Below are 20,839 nucleotides of genomic sequence, written 5' to 3' on the forward strand. Positions count from 1 at the left end.
AAGAAATGAAAAAAGATATTTCAACAAAATGGAAATAAAGGCAAAATGATGTAGAGGATAGAGGCTTTATATATCTCCTCTTGTTACCACATCAAAGTTGTGATGGAAACACAGAACAAATAGCAAGCAGGGTCACCTGGGGTCTAGATGAACAGAAGCCCTACAACTAGAGAGAGAAATAAAAAATCACCTTGGAACGGTAGGAGGTAGGAGGGGACGAAGATGCGAAGCTACCTGGTCCTGAGCTGCTGAGTGGAACAGAGGCTATGGCAGTTGCAGACGTTCCTCTTAAAGGGGCTGTGTTCACAACCGGAGTCTCACAGTGACAGACTCACTCGCTCTGAGCACCAGTGCCGGGTCAGCTGCTCGGGGAGCACCAGTGACTTACAGGGGCACTGAGTTGTTGGAGCGAGGGCCAGAGGCGATGCTCTCTCCTAGGCAGAAGTGCTGAGGTATCCATTGTTATTCTGCTGAGCCCTCCCCCTTCTCAGTGTGTGGACACAGTGCGACCATAGCTGAGACATCATCAAACTGGAGGTCGCTCCACCCAGAGGATTTCCTGAAACTCCGCCTCAACCAACTCATGGCTCCACCCAAGCCACATTGTGTCCTCAATGTGTCCTATGCCCCTTGCTGAGCAGCTCCAAGGCCCACACTGTGGTAGCTGGCCTAGGGTTATGCATGGCCTCTTAAGGCAACTATAAGTACAGTATCTGTGGATTGCCTGCTGAATCTTAACAGGTGGCGCTGGAGGGGCACAGGTGGGAGCTAAACTTGGCCTACAGCTGAACCCCTCTCAGGACTGTGCCACTGGACACCTACTACACAAAGCCCCGCTAAGTGTAGACTTAGGAGCTTTGCTTGGTACATAGAAACAGACACAGAAAAGCAGCCAAAATGGAAAGATAAAGATGCAGAACCCATATGAAAGAACAGAACAGAGCTCCAGGAAAAATGAAGGCAAGCAATTTAAAGGATGCAGAGTTCAAAACACTGGTTATAATGATGCTCAATGAACTTAGGGGAAGTGTATATTAACTCAGTGAGAACTATAAAACATGTAAAAACAGAAATAGAAATTATAAAAGGAAATCAATCAGAAATGAAGAATACATTACATGAAATGAAGAGTATATTAGAGGGAATTGACAGAGTGAAGAAGAAGATTGAATCATTGATATAGAAGATGGGAAAGCTGAGGCCAACCAATCAGAAGGGCAAGAATAAAGAATCCAAAAATATGACAATAATGAAAGGAACCTATGGGACAAAATTAAATGTAATAACATCCGTGTCATAGGGGCACCAGAAGGAGAAGAGGGAGAACAAGAAGTTGAAAACCTATTTAAAGAAATAATGATGGAAAACTTTCTTAACCTGATGAAGGGAATAGACATACAACTTTAAGATGCCCAGAGAATCCCAAAAAAGATGAACCCAAGCAGGCCCATACCAAGACACATCATAATTAAAATGCCAAAGGTTAAATACAAAGAGAGAATATTAAAGGCAGCAAGAGAAAAGCAGTAAGTTCTTTACAAGGGAGCGCCCATAGGACTGGCAGCTGATTTCTCAAATAAAACTATGCGGGACAGAAGGGATTGAAACAAATATTCAACGTGATAAAAACCCAGAATCTACAATCAAGATTACTTTATCCCACAAAGCTATAATTTAGAGTTGAAGGATGGCTAAAAATCCCCCCCACATACACACACACAGAGCTAAAGGAATTCATCAACACCAAGCTAGTATTACAGGAATTGTTGGAGTGACTTCTTTAAGAAGAAAAATCTTGTATCAAAAACATGAATAAAGAATGGTAATAACTACATATCTATCAATAAGTACCTCAAATGGAAAAGAATTAAGTGTTCCAACCAAAAGACAGAGTGGCTGAATGGATAAGAAAAACAAGCCCCTTACATATGCTGCCTATGAGAGACTCACTTCAGGTTAAAAGACACACACAGACTAAAAGGAAGGGGATGGAAAAAGATAATGCCTTGATGGTGAAGCCATCTGGTCCTGGACTTTTACTTTTGGGGATGTTTTTGATGATTGTTTCAATTTCCATACTGCTGATTGGTCTATTTAGATTTTCCAGTTCTTCTTGATTCAGTCTAGGAAGGCTGTATCTTCCTAAGTACTTGTCCATTTCTTCTAGGTTGTTAAATTTGGTTTTATATACTTTTTCATGTCATTCTTGTATGATCCTTTGTAATTTTGTGGTGCCTGTCATCATTTCTCCTCTTTCATCTCTGATTTTGTTTGTGTTCTTTTTCTTTTTTCTTTAGTGAGTTTAGACAGAGGTTTGTCAATTTTATTAATCTTCTAAAAGAACCATCTCTCTGCTGCATTTCTTTTTTCTGTTCTTTCTTTCTTTTTTTTTTTTTGTTCTCAATTTCTTTTAATTCTGCTCTAATTTTGATTACTTTTTCTTTCTGTTGATTTTAGGCTTCATTTGTTCTTCCTTTCTAGTTTTACAAGATGAAGTGTTAGGTTGTTTATTTGGGCTCGTTCTTGTTTTCAGAGATAGGCCTGAAATGATATGAACTTTCTTCTTATTACTGCTTTTGTCATGTCCAAAAAGTTTTGATATGTTGTACTATCATTATCATTAGTTTCTATGTATCTTTGGATCTCTCTTTTTATTTCTTCTCTGACCCAGTCATTCTTCAGTAGCATGTTGTTTAATTTCCATGTATTTGTGGTTCTTCCCACTTTCTTTTTACAGTTGATCTCCAGTTTCAAAGCATTGTGATCAGAGAATATGGTTGGTAGGATTTCAACCCTCTTATATTTGTTGAGGCTATCTTTATGTTCTAGTACGTGATCAATCCTTGAGAATGTTCCATGTGTACTAGAGAAGAATGTATAAGTAGGTGTTTTGGGATGGAAGGCTCTGTAAATGTCAATTATGTCCAGTTGGTGTAATGTGTCATTTAAGAATGTTACTTCCTTATTGATTTTCTGTTTGGATGATCTGTCCATATTTGACAGTGGGGTATTTAGGTCCCCTCCTATGATGGTGTTTTGGTCTGTTTCTCCCTTTAGTTCTGTTAGTAATTGCTTTATATATTTTAGGGCTCCCTGATTGGGAGCATAGATATTAATAAGTGTTATATCTTCTTGGTGCATGATTCCCTTTATCGTTATGAAATGCCCCTTAGTATCTTTATTTACCTTTTTTATTTTGAAGTCTATTTCATCTGATATTTGTACCACTACTTCCACTTTTCTTTGAATGCCATTTGCTTGAAATATCATTTTCCACCCTATTTCTTTGAGTCTGTATTTGTCTCTGGAACAGAGGCATGTCTCCTGGAGGCAGCATAGGGTTGGGTTTTGTTTTAGATCCAATTTGCAACACTGTGCCTTTTTATTGGTGTGTTTATTCCATTTACATTTAGGGTCATTATTAAAATATGTGGTTTTCCTTTCTCCATTTTATCTTTTGCTATCTGGTAACTTGGTGTGTCCAATGCTTCCTTGTCTATGTGTTTCTGTTTGTTTGTTTGTTTGTGTGTTTGTTTTAATTTTGATTGGGTTTTTGTGGGGTTTCCCTCTGGTCCTTCTTGTTTTATATTATATACTTCATTTCTGAATCTTTGGCATGTGGTTACCATTACAAATATGTAGAGGATAGTTTTATATATATATATAAATCCATTATCATCTGCGTGTGCCTTATCTCCGTTCCCCTTTGAGAGTTTGAATCTTTGAATCCTTCCCTTTTCAGTCAGTCATTGCTGTCTTAGTGTGTCCCTATGTATGCTGAATGTTCATTACTATCTTGCAATAGCAAATCTCTTATTATTGCTTAAGCTTATAATGTCCTGTTCTTAATAAGGGTTGTACTCCTCTACTTTTATCTTCCTTCTAGTCACCTCACTTATAGTGATGTATTATTTTGTCATTTTGTTTTAAGTGAGCTGATCCCTTTCGGTATTTCCTGTTATGCAGGCCTCGTAGTGGAGAATTCCTTCGAATTTTGTATGTCTGGAAAGGTCTTTACTTCTCCTTCATATCTAAAGGAGAGCTTTGCTGGATACATTATTCTTGGCTAGTAGCTCCTTTCATTTAATAGTTTCAATATTGGATTCTGCTACATTCTTGGTCGTAGAGTTTATGCTGAGAAGTCCAATGATAATCTAATGGGTTTTCCTTTGCAGGTTACCATCTTCTTTTCCCTTGCTGCCCTGAGAATTCTTTGTCTTTGGTTTTAGATAATTTTAATATAATGTTTCATGAAGAAAGCCTTTTTAGGCTGAGATAATTGAGTGTTATGTTGATTTCCTGAATTCCAAGCTCTAGTTCATTCCTTAGATTTGGGAAATTCTTGTCAACTATTTGTCTGAAAATGCTTTCTAATCCCTGCTCCTTTTCCTTCCCTTTGAGAATACCTATTATTCTTAAATTTCCTTTCCCGATGGTATTAACTAGTTCTTATTTTTCTCTTTCACTATTTTTCATACTTGGGTTTCTCTCTTCTTCCTTCTGATTTATTTCTAGATTTCTGTCTTCGATATCACTGATCCTTTTTTTCACTTGGTTGACTTTATTTCCCAACCCCGCTATTTCATTTTTTATCTCCTGCAGTGTGTTCTTCATCTCCAGAAGTTCTATTTGGTTCTTTCTGAGGGTTTCAATCTCCTTGCTAAAGAACTCATTTTGCTGATCTAGTTGTTTTTTTCAATTTATGAAATTATTGATATGAATTGTTTTGGATCTCATTGAGTTTTTCAGAAATAGCATCCTGAATTCTGTCATTTAAGTCACATATTTCTATGTCCGTAAGCTTATTTTCTGGAGATTTTTCTCTTTCTTTCTGAGCTGCCTTGTCACCTTAGTTGTTCATGGTGTTTAATAAACTATTTCTCTGCCTGGGTACTAATGGAAGTGTATTCTGCCTTTTTTTAGGAAGAAGATTTATTATATAAAGGTCTCTCTTTAGCCTATTGCTAAGGAGGCATTTTTCTTTTGGGTGTCAGTAGGTGGCGTCTAAATCTATTGGATCCTGCTTTATATAAAGTCTTAAAAATGCCTTTTTTCTCCCCTATAAATATTTAATCACACTCACTAACCTCAGTCTCAGTCTCTGTCAGTGTTAGTGATAGTTTCGGTAGCATTTGCTTAGATTTCCCTGGGACTCTGTGGTGTTAGGTCTTGGAAGATATGGGGGATGGGTGCTCCAGGTTAGGGGTTGGGGGCTGGGGCTCAGCCTCATATTTTGCAATCACGGCTGGTAATAATCAACTGTTCCTTCTTTGCCATCTCCACTTCTCTGCTTTCTGCCCAGATCCCTTGGCACTGCTGTTGCATGGCGCTCACAGCTCTCTCAGGCAGGGCTGTTCAGGGAACCCGCCACACCTTCTACCCTCCTTCTGTAGAGAGCTCTGGCTGAAAAAAGCAGCTTCTTTGTTTCTCCTAGTCTACTGCCCGACTCCCGGGGTTCTGACCTGTGGTGGCTCTTATTCACAGATCCTTCACTCAGATGTGCTTGTTGGGTGTTTTTGTTTTTAGATGTTCAGCTTATTGTTGTTTCAAGATGAGAGATCTGGGAACATCTGTTGTATTTCTGATATCACTCTGCTTTCATTTTAGTCATTGTTTCCTTGTTCTTCTATAATATAGTCAGGCTTCTTACTGTGCCTTTGGCCTTGTATATTAGAGATGTTCAGAAATCTTTTTTTTTTTTTCTGAATAAATGTTTTGTAACAGTTTTCTTTCCATATACATATTTAATTTTAAATAAGTGTAATTTCCCTCAGGGGTATAATACTGAATAGGGTTGAAAGGGGATTGGGGTGACCTAATGGCTCTCTATCTAGGCTCTGATATATCTGCCAAGGTGCTCCTGTTGCTACACCCACATACTACTGACCACCCAGAGAGTGAAGGACAAAGGAATGGGATATGGTGGGTGCAGCAGAAACCACCCAAATATTCCATCAAGAGAGGCTATGTAGCATCCTATGGCATAAGCCATAGTTTTGGGATCCCACTCCTGACTCTACCGAGCCCCCTCAATCCTTATTATTAGTATATATTGAACAGCCATGATATTTCACATTTCCAGAGGATATTACTCCCTTTTCCATTTATGAGGTAGGCTTACACCGGTATCCTTCCCAGGTTTTACTAAAAAAGATCAACGTCTGCTTGTTTATGAGGCCCAGATCACATTGTGAATGACATGGTTTTGTAATTTACTCTTAGACATCTAAGAAAAAGAAGAATAAAATCTATCTACCATATAATCCTTTGGTTAAGAAGGTTGTGGGGAAACTAATCTTTGGTGTTAAGCACACTGTAGCATATATAAATTTTGAATTATAATGTTGTACACCTGAAAGTTATATAATGTTGCAAACCACTGTTACCTCAATTTTTAAAAGATAAAAAAGAAGGTTGTGGCCATGTAATATTAGTGTAAAATATGAATCAAGGATAAGGGCAATTTGAATGGCAATTTCACATAAACTTATTGGGGAAAATCTGATAGATAGATGAGTTACACTCTTAGGAGGGCACTGTACTCCCCAAATAACCTTCACTTTAAGTACAACACATTTTATGCCACAGATGTATCCCTGCAAAATTTTTGCTGAAACTGGACTTCTGTCAATTTATATCTTCCCCTTTACTTCCACAATCATTTAAGAATTGCTTTATTTTCAATTTGATCTTTATTTGGTAGTGGTTCGACTGTACTTCACCTATCTTACTTTGCCTACATATTAATAGTGTATGCACCGACAGGTACCACCTGAGAATTCCTACTTAAAAGAAACCTGAATTGTTTGGTGAAGCAAAGAATCACTTTGTAATTGCAACAGTCACCCTCCAAAATGTTGTGCTTAATAAATCTAGATAATCTATAGAGTATGCTCTTAAAACAGGAATGCCTGACAATTGATTAGCATCTCAAATCTAGCAGTCAAAAATTTTCAAAAGATCTGAAAGACAAATGATTTTCAAGTTTCAGCTTATCTGTCCCTTAAATTTTCAAATCTAAATTTAGAAAATGAATGGCACTTCCTGTAAGCAGTTTTTCCAATCATAATAAAGATTAATACAGCACAGTTTTAAGTTCTGCACAAATCTTTTGGTAGCTATTGCATAAGCTCAACCACAGGAAACCACTTTCTGGTACACTGCCCATTTCTGACTTCAAAAATCTAAGCTCCTTAAGGTATAGAACTTAGGATATATCCTAAGCTTTGCACACTTACCTATCTGTAAAACTATTTTAAATATTTAAATATTATGCTAATAGTCTCCATACCAAACAAAGGTGAATTTCTGCAAAATTTTAGACAATATTTGAACTTAAGAGCAAGCATTTTAAGTCTTATTTCAGAGCATTATTTTGCAAACCCATTTCTAAGACAAATCTAAATCAAAAAGCACAACTTCAGATCACATGTACCAAAGACACTAGGTTTAAGTACCCAAACTATAATTGACTTCCATTGTAATGACAGTTGCTTTTTACAGCACATTCTTGTTAGATGGATACTGACTCTCCTATAGTTTTTCTCAGACTATTTTGACAATGGTATGTTAGAAATCATTGAGGTAATTCTCTGCCAAAGTTCTCCCCAAGTGTGTATAATATTTGCTTTCTTCCTGGTTTTATTCTCTCTTCCATGTGGAGTTTTAGACCTGAAAAATTTATGGCATTTCATAATCAGTAAAAACACAAATCTGTGCAGTACACAAATGCATTTACAAATACAAACACACACATATATATACACAGGTAGAGGAAGTTTTGGAGGTTCTAATAAAATTTCCAAGGCATGTTTATTTAGTTAAAACTTTATGTTTGCAAGTATCAGAAATCGACATGCATTTCCTTAATATCAAAGAAAATCTGATTATAAGACAGTGTCTCAAAAAACCCCAAAGGCAGGAATGTTACTGGGCCTCAGGAAGGACAGGATCTTGGAATTATAAAGCTCTCGGAAACCAATCCAAAATCCAACTTGCAGTTGTGTCTCATCACTGCTTCTTTCTTTGCAAACTGACTTCGCTTCCCTGGCCACATGGTGGAAAACAGGACTTCTCATAGCTGAAAAGATTTTGTATTATGAGTCAGCCACTAAGAAAGTCAAACTCTTTACGACTCCCAATTTCAAAGGGGGTCAGGAAATTGTCCCCACACCAGATCAAAACTACTATGGTCAGAGGAGCAGGGTTGCACAGATGTATGGCTGTGACTTAGGTGTTAGGTGCTGGAGATGCAAGGATGAATAGCAAGATCCCTGCCCTCCAGTTACTATCAAGGAGGCAAAATAAAACCAGAAAACTTGTATATAATGTACCATATCTTCTTTATCTATTCATTTATCGATAGATACCTAGATTCCTTCTAATATTTTCGCTATTGTAAATAATGAGGTAATGAACATAGGGATGCATATTTCACTTAAATGTGGAATCTAAAAAAAAAAAATATGACTGAAACAAAATAAAGACTCATAGAAACAGAGACCAAAGGGATGGTTGCCAGAGGGCAGGGGGTGAGGAGATGGGTGAAAAAGATTGAGAATATAGTTAATAATATTGTAACAAGTTTGCATGGTGACAGATGATTACTAGAATTAGTGGGATGATCACATTGTAGGGTATAAAAATGTCAAATCATTACACTGTACACCAGAAACTAATATGACTAATATAATATTGCACCAACTATACTTAATAAAAGTACAGGAAACAGAATCAGATAAAGGCTTTATTAATAGTACTGCAGGGGTCACAGAGGGAAAAGTAACTTTGCCTAGTGGAGTTGCCAAAGTGTTAGTAGTTGAAGTAACAATAAGCTGGGTTTTAAAAACAGAATAGAAGTTTGTCAGGGGAAAACAAGTGTGGTGATAGTAGTGAGAGGTCAGGGCATTCCTGGGGAAAAAAAATGATATATGCAATGGGCCAAGGAATTTGAAGATGCTGAGAAACTTATTGCGACTGCAGTATAGAGTGTGAGGTGGGTGGTTGGTGAAGGTAGAACGAGAGGAAATGAAGTCAGAGGAACATTTTGGGTTTGGGGAGGTGTGGTCTCATGCTATGCTAAAGAGGTCAAATTAAATATGGAAAGGTTTTTAAGGAGAGAAGTGACAGGATCAGGGCTTTTATTTGTATTTATTTTTTAGGTGAAACTCTCTCACTAGAAGGACAGGCAGATACAGCTCATTATGATGAAAAATAACATAATCTTACTACTTACTAGTAGATCACAGACATGTTTCAGTGCATACTGAATTCAGAGGAGCAATCCAAACCTTGCTAACTGTGTGGACTCAGATAAGTCATTTTATCTCTCTGCATGTCAGTTTCCTCATCAAGTTCCTCATCTGTAACATGGAGAATGATAATAATACCCACAGGTTGTTTTGAGGTTAAAGTGTTAATGGAATAGTATCTGGTACATAGTAGGCACTGCAAGTGTTACCTGTCATTTCCTTTTCTACCCCTCTGCCCTGACCTTAGGGTACCAAGCTACATCCTGTCACAGCCACATTTGGTGCATGCTGGGGATACTCACTCAAAGGCTTCACTTTTGCTTAACTTAGGTGTGTTATTATGCTAAATGGATCCCTTCTCAGGATATGTAATGAGAAAGAATCCATGCAGTGGTCTCTGCTTCAATAGGTAATTGGAATCAAATGGGGAGCCTGGTGTCAGGAGGACTAATTGTAATAATCTTTAAGAAAATGAGAACAGTGGGTTGTGGGAATAGAGAGGAGGGGGCTGTGATCAGGAAGATGTTTTTGAGATAAATTCAATAAGATTTTGTGCCCAATTGAATGTAGGAGTTGAGGAAGAGTGAGGAGTTGTAATTTAACGTGTATGTAAACAAGAATAGATCTTTTGATTCTACTGTATCAACTACCTCCATTAAAAACAAAAAAAAACAAAAAACAAAAACAAACAAACAAACAAACAAAATACTGTCCAGAGAGTCAATTTTAGGCTTCCAGTCAAAATGGTGGAGTGGGTAAATGCTGTGCTTGCCTCCTTTCATGACCGCATCAAAATTACAACTACAGAATAGCCATCATTGGGAGTCGCCTGAGGTCTATCTGAACAGTCCTACAAATGGGGACACACAGAAGAGGCCAACTAGAGACTGGTAGGAGAGGCAGAGATGCAGAATGAGCTGATCTCACACGTGTGGTGGTTGAGAATCGGTAGGGTATCTTAGCTGCAGAGGTCTCGGGAGGAGTGAGTGGACCCAGTCCCACACCTGGCTCCCCAGCCCAGGGTTCCAGTGCCAAGAAATCCCCACAACCTCTGGCTGTGAAAACCAGCAAAGATTGTGGCTGAGTGAGATGGGGGGTTGAGGGAGTCTCAGACTTTCCTCTTAAGGTGCCCATGCACAGACTTACTCAGTGACAGACTTACTCACTATGAGCTCCAGTCCTGGGACAATTGCTCAAGGAGTGCCAAGACATATGGGGAGTCACTGAGTTGTCTGGCTTCAGGGTGAGGGCTAGAGGGGCAGCTTCCTCCCAGACAGAAGTGCTGGCCGAGAGCATTGATCCTTTGTTGAGCCCTCCCCTGTCCGGCTAGCAGACCCAGTCGGGCACCATATCTGATGTCTCTATCAACCTGGCTAACATTGGTCACCCCACCTTGGTGATTCCCTGAAACCCTCCTCCTTCAACATGCAGGTGCACCCAAGCTGCTTTCAGTGGACTTTTCATACAAGTGATCTAACTTGGCTCATGCTATGGACTTTCCTGAAATCTCTCAAAGGTTTGCAAAACCAAAACAAGCAGCATCTGGCCTTGGTGTGCCCTATACCTATTGCTGAGCAGCCTCAAGCCTGGCACTAGCAGCAGCAGGGCTCAGTTTGCGACTTGGCATCCATATGTGGACTGTTTGATGGCTCATGCCAGGTGGCCCCAGGCAGGGTACAGGCTACAGTTGAAGTTGGCCTGCAGCAGGGCCCTTGCAGGAGACCAGGCCTGCATGCCCAGTGGCCGGCTTCAGTCTGAGGCAGAGGAACTCCTGGGGTCACATCTGAGGATGGCACACCCAAAGGGCAGAAAGGGCAAGCACCAAAGCCCTGATAAAGTGAATCCTGCTCCGTAGGGTCAGCCCCTGCACAACAGCTCCTCCACTGGTCATGGCCAGTCCTCACAACCAAGCAGCCTGAGGATCAATCCCTCCCACTGATGAGCAAAGAGCAACCAATGCTCAACCACAATAGGAGGGCACACACAATCCATACTAAGGACATAGTTGGAGTACCCAGATGAGAGGACCAGGGAACAGTGTGCCATTGGGCCCCATAGCACACCTAGTACATAAGGCTACTCTACTAAGACTTGGAGACATAGCGGCCTTATCTAATACATAGGAACAAACATAGGAAGAAAGGCAAAATGGGGAGACAAAGAAACATATCCCAAATGAAAGAACAGAACAAAGCTCCAGAAAAAGAAAAAAAAAAGGAGACAAGTGATCTATCAGATGCAGAGGTCAAAACATTAGTTATAAGGATGCTCAATGAACTTAGGGGAAGAGTAGATGAACTCAGTGAAAACTTTAACAAAGAGATAGATAACGTAAAAATGGAGAAAGAAAAAATGAAAAAGAACCAGCCAGAAATGGAGAATACAATAACTGAAACAAAGAATACGTTAGAGGGAATCAGCAGATTAGATGAAGCAGAGGATTAAGTCAGCGATTTAGAATATGAGATAGCAGAAACAAACCAATCAAAACAGCAACAAGAAAAAAGAATCCTCCCTCAAATGAGGATAGTTTAAGGGGCCTCTAGGACAATATCAAACATATCAATATTCACATCATAGGGGTACCCAAAGGAGAAGAGAAAGGAATTGAAAATCTATTTGAAGAAATAATGACAGAAAACCTCCCTAACCTGGCAAAGAAAATAGACATACAAGCCTACAGTTCCAAACAAGATGAACCCAAAGAGACCCACACCAAGACACAGCATAACTAAAATGCCAAAGGTTAAATATAAAGAGAGAATCTTAAAAGCAGCAAGAGAAGCAGTTAGTTCCTTGCAAGGGAGTTCCCATAAGATTGTCAGCTGATTTCTCAACAGAATCTTTGTAAGCCAGAGGGATTGGAACAAAATATTCAAAAGGATGAGAAGGACCTACAACCAAGATTACTCTACCCAGCAAAGCTATCATTTAGAATTGAAAGACAGAGAAAGAACTTTCCAGACAACAAAAAGCTAAAGGAGTTCAACACCAAACCAGTATTACAATGTTAGAAGGACCTCTTTAGAAGGGAAAAAAAAAAGATAAAAAATATAATAAATTGGCAATCACTATATATGTATCATCAATTACTTAAAATGTAAATGGATCAAATGCGCCAATAAAAAGGGTATCTGAATGGATAAGTAATTAAGACCCTTACATACACTGCCTACAAGAGACTCACTTCAGATCAAAAGACACACACAGACTAAATGAAAGTAAAGGGATTGAAAAAGGTATTTCCTCAAAATGGAAATTTAAAAAAGCTGGGGTAGCAGTATTTTATCAGACAAAATAGACTTTAAAACAAAGGCTATAAGATACAAAGAAAGACTCAGTAATACCATTTCTGGGTATTTATCTGGATAGACCCAAAACACTACATCGAAGGGAAATGTGCATTCATATGTTTATTGCAGCATTATTTACAACAGTCAGGATATAGAGGCAACCTGGGTGCCCATCAATGGATGAATGGATAAAGAGGTGGTACATATATACAATGGAACAATATTTAGCAATAAAAGAGATCTTGCCATCTCCAACAACACAGATGGATCTAGAGGGTATTGTACTGAGTAAAGTAAGTCAGAGACAGATACCATATTATTTCACTTACATGTGGAATCTAAAGAACAAAATAAACAAAAGAAAAACAAACTCATAGATACAGAGAATATTTTGATGGCTGCCAGACAGGAGGGGGTTGGGGGGTTAAGTAAAAATGGGGAAGGGATTAAGAAGTATAAATTGGTAGTTATAAAATAGTCATGGTGATATAAAGTATAGCATAAGGAATATAGTCAATAGTATTGTAATAACTATGTATGGTGTCAGATGGGTACTAGATTTACTGGGGGGATTACTGTGCAAGTTATATAAACGTCTAATGACCATTTTGTCCATGTGAAACTAATATTGTATTCCAACTGTATTTGAAAAATAAAAAAAATTAAAAAAAATAACATAACCAATGTCTGAAGTCATTGTTTTTGCTGGTCTCACCACATAGGAATTTGGTGTTGGATTACTAAACACTTTTTTTCATAATACATAAATACTGCTACTTATCAAAATTCTTTAAAAAATGTAGAATAAAGTACACTTGTACTCCTCCCCACCAATCCCAATCTCTCTTCCCAATATAACCACTATTACCAATTTAGTATATCAACTTCTCAAATTTTTCCTATATGTATATATAATATAGTTTTGATTTTTACATATTTATCATTGTGACATGATTTCTAAGTATGTGTTGGAGATGTAGTACATATAGATATACCTCATTTTTTTAGCAGCTGCATAGTATTTTATACTACAGAATGCATGTATTAAGAATTTAAGCCAGTCTCCTTTTAATGAATATTTAGGTTATTTCCAACATTAAAAAAAAATGGTATAGTGAACAATCATGTATTTTTAAGTACATGTACAAAACTTTCCACAAGTTAGAGTTTTAGAAGTGGAACTGCTTGGTCAAAAGGTGTCTGTATTTCAAATTTAGATAGGTACTGCCAAATTATCCTTAAAGGCTATAACTAACTTATATAGCATGTATAACGTATGAGAATGCCTCTTCCTCTACACCCTTACCACTCTAGATACAATCGATCCTTTGGATTCTTCCGACTTGATGAACAAAATATATCTCCTGGTTTGGTTTGCATTTCCTTGATTGCTAGGAGACTAGACATTATGGCATAGCTTTAAAATGTTCAATGTTCCCAGAATTTTTAGGATAGTACGGACACATTAAAATGTGATATTAAATTCTGGGTAAAATTATTTTACTCATTTAAAAATAAGAGAAAAATGCTATGTTTATAATACGAAAAAGTAGTACACATGTCTAACATGTATTAGAAATGGGAATAGAAAATTAAGAGCTAGTACATCATCTTTTCTAGCTCTACAAAGAAATCCTCTGCAAAATTATACAGTCTTGCAATTTTTTTCACACATGAAAGTCCTGAATTGAACAATTTACTAATGCTTCTGGATCAGCAAGTGTCCATCTCTAAAGAATATTTCGTTTTGGGGTCAATTGTCTCATTGATAGGAAAATTTATACATCCAAGTCCTATTAGCAGTAATAGGCGTTACCAGCATAAATCCCCATGTAGTGATAGGCTAAAAGACCCTACAGTCTACGAGGATTCAAGTTCTAATGATTACCTGTCAAATGATCCTAAGAGTCATCCTCACCAGAAAGAGTAGACGTAGCAACTTATAAGGGAAGGGCATCTCATTGCAGCCCTACAGCTGAACTGTATTAATGAAAAGAAAAGTGGCTTTCAAAGTGTGACCTGGGATGCTAAGTGTTAACCACTTTATTGGCATTTTTAAAAAGCCATCATTAAAGGGGAGAATTCAAACATATCAAAGCACTTGTTTAAAAAGTGTGAATATTGTATGAACTCCAAGGTGCTTGAAGGATAATACAGCTACTTGTTTAAAAATTCAATTAACCTTATCTTTCTTAAACTTGATTTATTAATAATCTCACAGATAAATTGCCAGTTTTGAAAGTCTTGTTATCTTTTGAATGTGTCCTGTCTGAGAAGCTTTAGAAACTACTTGGAATTGACAGAAGATGTCACTCTGCTTTAATTATTTGATTCAAGAACAAATTACAGTTCAATAAATGATTGCTGCATAAAAAGAACATCAGCATTCTCTTCTCTGTTGCAAGTAAGCTGTTGGGGATTCAATCACAACAGAGAAAAACATTTCCGGTTGTCATTCACCAAGTATGAAAAATATTTCAGATTCTCGTATACCAAAGTAAAAAGTCTGTAGGCAATCAATGTACTGTAAAGCCATAGCCCATGCCTCATAGCACTGATTTCAAACAGAATAAATCCTGATGCTGGCATCTAGAACAGTTCGCTAAGTAAATCATACCCATGTATCATTTGATTACCTTTTTCACAAACCTGACACAGTTGACAAATGCCTAGAAACAAAACCAAGTATATAGCTATACAATTGTTTATATAATAAACTTATCAACTGTTATATAATAAACTGTTTATTACATAAACAGTTTATATAATAAACTGTTATCAATACATCAGTTCTATGACAATCTTTAATTTCTTCGCAGATATACAAAACTTTAATATTAAAAAATAGGATGCCACGCCTAAAAGGCATTTAAAACACTTTTATTTCCTCTGAAAACTTACTGTTACAGTGTGCAAAGTATGAATAATCATATATTCATGCTTTTTGAAATGCATATAAGAAAATTAACTGAGTAGAGAGATAAATTATTCAATACTTATAGCAGTAAATAACTTTATATGTTAAAGAAATTGTTTAATTCCTGCTTTAAAGGATCACTACTATTTAGCCATTCAATTTCACCAAAATTTTTTTGAGGTCTTTAGGACTAGACAAAGGGCTGCCAATCTCAGAAACTACCATTCTAGAAGTTAACTATCAACATGGCCATTTTACTAAGGGCAACTAAATATCACAGGAAATGAGGAAAATTGTTAACTTAGTTCTTGTATAGAAAAATATGTTTATAATATATATAGCTGTTTTTCTGGGCAGGCATACCAACTAGACAAAAATACATTAGCAACATAAGGTTAGTAATTGGTTTTCACGTTGACCACTGAACTGAATGGTATTATCGTTTGTGCTTAATAACCATGCATAACTAAACTTTTTAAACACATGAATCGAAATTCTTTGATAATAGCATTTTCAAAATTTTAAATTAGCTACTGAAATTTCTGCATCATGTACAACATATTGATTTTATTCATATGACTTTAGGCTTATGGTTTTACAACAAAACCAAAATGTTTTTCTTTTTCTGACTCAAAACTATGTAAACAAATATTTATTCACGGTAATTAAGATAGCTGAAAAGAAAGCTCTTAGAACAATTTCTATTACATGTTGGGGCAACAGGAAATATCTAAAGTTCTCGAACAATTGTATAATATCTTAATCATCACTAATCATATTCAGGAGCTTTTAAACATTTCAACAGTATTTAATAAACAGCCTGGAGAGATTCTGATGTTGGTCAATAGATGAAACAGGGTACAACATGGGCTTGGCAATGAGATCACAGGATATCTCCTTCATTGTTCTACATATAGATAGCTATAATAAAGCTACCAGAATTTTTCTAGTTATTCTGGGCCTACCCTGATTAGCTGTTTACATAAGTGCGCATGCTGCTTTCAAGAGGCCTTAACTCTAAGACTATAACAAAAGTACAGTATCTTAATTGGTGCAACTTACTGCAATTGTATTCAGACTTAATACTCTCATATAGTGGAACCTTTTTATTGCTGGTATTGAGGGGCAGGACTAATACCCAGTGCTTATAGGTGTGTATTGTGTATTTAGTGCATGCTATAGTTGGAATTCAGGAAACACGTTTTGACTTAAGATCTGAATCTATATAACAAAGTAGGTTGTAATGTGATTCTACTGTCCCTGATTTGTATAGTATTATAAAAGGGGAAGAGAGGGAAAGAAGGAACTAAAGTGATAGGGGAGGGGCTGTACAATGGGCAGAGGGGTTAGGAGTAGCCTGAGAAGCTGGGAAGGTTTGCCTTGCGTCTGGATACAGCTATATCTGCAGAAGGTTGGAAAGGTGAGGCAAGAGATACATTCCTTGGTTCTTTCCATTTCCCATGAGTCTGTGACCTGAGAGCTAGATCTTCCCTGAAATCTGAATAGGTCAGAGCTCCACTGCAGCTGAAGTGTGTTAAGAACTATGTGCTTTCTATTGTAGCCATGGCTCTCTGGTCGGCAACATAGGCCCGACTGTACAAGAAACTTTTTATGTATTTATATATCAAAATAAGATGTTAAATTCAAACTATTACTGAAAGAAAGCAAACCATTAGAGCTTGGCATTTGGAAAATTTTTAATATAGTCACTCTCACTGTAACTAGATTTGTTGCCTATGTACAGCCCTAACATTTTATGTTAAGTGAATACTAGGGTTTACCAACTGTCATACTCTATTCCATATCCTTGGTGGTTTCAGGTTTCCTACTAGAAAAGAAATAGGAAGAATTTACAGTGTTTTCATTATTAAGATTCAAACCCAAAGTTCCACACGTTATTATGTTTATTAGCCTATAAGACTATAAAATACTAATATAGGAAAGAGTTTTATTTTAAAAGCTTAATGTAGCTTTGCGCAGTGGCAGTATGGTAGCCAATGAGGTTTATCCGAGGCATGATTATTGCTAATTGAAAACTTAAAAGCTTAATGCAATAAAAACACTGTGACCTATTGTATTGGGGGAGTTGACAGCAAACAATTATTTGCTGCGTGAGATTTTTGATAGTCACCTTTAAGTCAATGGGAAAATTTTAAAACAACTTTTCTTCCAGAAAACCCATTTTAAAGATGGCACTGCATTTATCTTCAAAATCATTCTCATATTATTATTAACACCTTACATATGGAGAAACTGAGGTCCAGAAGTTAAACAATTTGCCAAAGATCATTAGCACAGCTAGGACTAAATTAGATCCATAGACAATTAAGCTAGTGCTCCAGTTACTTGACTAGACAGAATTTCCAAATACCATTTATCCAAATACCTATCCAAATCTTCCCTTCTATTTCAATACTGAGCTTTCCTAGTATATAAATGATACACATATAAATATCACTACTAACATTAAAAAACACTGAGTGATGGACTCATGATTTGTTAAAAACTTCTACTTTAATAATAGTATTTTAATACTTCTCAAGATAGAAAACAATACAAACCTCTATTCCAAACATAGGCTCTAGCCAGATCATGATCCTTTTGTTTTTTTCTCATCTACATTTATATATGCTTTTATCATTTGTGTCATGATGTCTTTAAAGAGAAAAATATAATTCAAATAATCAAAGGAAATAAGTGAGGTGATTCTGAATATGTGGCTTTCAAACAAAGATCCAAAGTGGCAAGCAAAAGCTGTTGTAAAAGCATGAAATTATTAACAATGCATAGAATCATTTTCATCTTCAAAGCTATATTCCTGGGAATCAATTCATTTATAATTTTTATCTGCTAACTCTACAGGTTTGAAATCTTAAAGCAGGCAAGTCAATGTGCTTTACAAGTATTTTACGCTCTTGTAATGTCCTCTTTAAGGAAAATCCCCTTTTACATTTCTATGACGTTTCTTCTGGTAATTCTGTATGTCAACTAGCTGCTGCTTTCTAACATTTTTCAAACAGTTCTTCCATCAATAAGACTCTGACACCAGGAGGAATTTCCAAAGTAGGATATCCAGTTTGGTGCATATCTGTTATTCAGAGGCTTCCTCTGAATTTTGCAGGTTTGTACTTCCCTCGAGAGTCTCTGAGTTGGCCTCTGACACGGCACTGGATTCTGAAGCCCCTGGTTGTAAACTGTCTCCATCCAGGATAATGTCTTCAGGATTTGGTGGGGGTGGACAGAAGTCTTCATTTGGGCAGATTTGCTGGAAAACTGTCTCAGCCTGGCCAGGGAAGAAAAGACACAATAGTTTTGGGACATCAGCTTAAAGTGTATGTGCCTTTCTGACACTATTTTAAAAAAGTATTACCCTTAAAAATTTCTTTAAGTTATAGAACTTCACCCAATATACATCTAAATATACCTTCTAAAAATCTGCTTTCAGAATCCCATGACTTTTCTCCCTAAATCTACACATGAATTCAGCTCCATTTAAGTGTATCAGTACTTGATCAGATTCTTTATTAAGTGTTCAAATACTTGAGAATTTAAAGACATTCATGCTATGTCAGTCAAAATACAATTTCCCTTAATATTATTTATATAATTTCCCAGTAGAGCCTATTTGTGATATCCAGAGTCTAATTTAGAATGTAATAATTTTAACGAGTTGTTCGAATCAAGAAAATTTTTCATTGTTTGCTCAACTGATTGCTTTATTGGCATGATTTTTCTCTCCCTGGGCTTTAAGGAATATAGCACAGTGTTAAGATCATGTACAAATCCTGGCTCTGCCAATTTAGCGGCAATGTGATGTGGAAAATGCTTACTCAACTTCTGAGCCTTGCTTTCCTTGTCTATAAAACGACCGAGACTAAGCCTCTATATATAATAGCTGTTATCATTGTTATTAATAAGTTAAAATGTCAAGATTTAAGCTGAGCTTAATCTGACAGGGTAAGAGAATAAGAAAGTAAATGTGATCATAATTAACAACAGCAAGAAATACACACACATGCGTGCGCGCGCACACACACACACACACACACACAGTAAATGTGGCAAGCAGCATCACTATTCTAAACATATACTTTGATTTAGATGAATACAGCTCATTGTTAGATAAGAGTCCCTGCCATGCTAGGGAGATTGCACTCTATCCTATTGGTAAAAGAAAGTCATTAAGGGGTTTTAAGATATATGCTTGTTTTAAAGGTTATAATGTCTTTCTGTACCACTTCAACCCTCCTTCCTGAGGTACACACAAGGTCATCCATTAAGCCAGGAGTTGACAACTATGGGCCAAATCCACCCCGCTGCCTGATTTTTTAAGTAAAGTTTTATTGGAACATGGCTACTCTCATTCATTTATCTATTGTCTATGGCTGCTTTTGCACTGCAATGGCAGAGTTGAGTAGTTGCAATGGAGACCATATGGACTGCAAAATCTAAATACCACCTGGCTATCTACTCCTGTATCAGGTGATTAAAACTTATCATATTCTTTGGCAGTAGGTAGAGGGTTAGTAAACAGAAACTTTTGAGCTTTGATGTGAAGTTGAAAGAAGGAACAAAAAGATGGCTTCTTTTCCTTTTCAGTAGTTTAAGGATATATTTTTGTATATATCATTTTACTATGCATATTTTAAAATTAAATATTTGAGATGCCTTGCTTTGCTTTCCACCCCAGGAACTCACCACACACCTTTACTGGAGATACCTTAGCCCCTAGAATCAGGAGGAGTGAGATCAGACAGAGTCTCTACCTCACACTTCAGTCTCCCTAATGGAATTTGGTGTTTTATCTTTACTTTGTCTGTGTGTTGAAGTTCTCCCTCCCTTTCACTCTCTGTATGCAATCGATCATCAAATCTTGTCAATTTTATCTCCTAGTTCCTGACTTCACCTTTTCCTTTCCTACAGACATAGCCTAGGAATGCACCACCTTTCCCCTAGACAATAGCAACATCTCAGAACTGGACTGGTCACCTGACTTCTAGAGTCCTTTCATGTAATCCATCTCCATGCTGTCCTCAGAGGGCTCTATGGAAAACAAAATTCTGTTTATGCCACTTTCGGGCTTAAAACTCTTCAAAGATGCCCCATTTCTAATAGAATAAAAATCTAAGATCCCTACTATGGCATACAAAACCCTTCAGGCCTACCTTCTCTAGTCTTATCTTCTACTTCATCCCATTTCCACCTCTCAGACTTTTTGCTTCACGAATACCTGGTTATTTGTATTTTTCCTCATCTGTAAAATGGGGATGTCATGGATACTTACCTCATAGGGTTGTTGTGAGGACCAAATAATATAATATAGATGAGATGCTTAGGAGAGTGTTTGGCACAAAGAAAATGCTCAATAAGTGAGAGCT

The 20,839-nt window shown here is 37.0% G+C and overlaps 1 protein-coding gene and 1 pseudogene across 6 annotated transcripts in view; one reads left to right on the forward strand and one right to left on the reverse strand.

The window, feature by feature from the left end:
- Window positions 1-14,840: 14,840 nt before the first annotated feature.
- CHM (CHM, Rab escort protein 1) overlaps window positions 14,841-20,839 on the reverse strand; it is a 198,287-nt gene continuing 192,288 nt past the window's right edge. For 5 of the 6 annotated variants that reach the window (XM_023531195.1, XM_011361161.2, XM_023531193.1 and 2 more), the window contains one exon: window positions 14,841-18,744. In XM_023531195.1, coding sequence (XP_023386963.1) covers window positions 18,740-18,744 — 5 coding nt within the window. In that variant the 3' untranslated portion in view covers window positions 14,841-18,739. Of the gene's footprint in view, window positions 18,745-20,626; window positions 20,716-20,839 lie in introns of all 6 variants that reach the window. The other variant, XM_023531194.1, reaches the window with a different exon arrangement.
- LOC111740426 lies at window positions 17,430-17,608 on the forward strand (annotated as a pseudogene).

The sequence above is a fragment of the Pteropus vampyrus genome, unplaced genomic scaffold, assembly GCF_000151845.1.
Source record: "Pteropus vampyrus isolate Shadow unplaced genomic scaffold, Pvam_2.0 Scaffold63, whole genome shotgun sequence".
Lineage (NCBI taxonomy): Eukaryota > Metazoa > Chordata > Mammalia > Chiroptera > Pteropodidae > Pteropus > Pteropus vampyrus.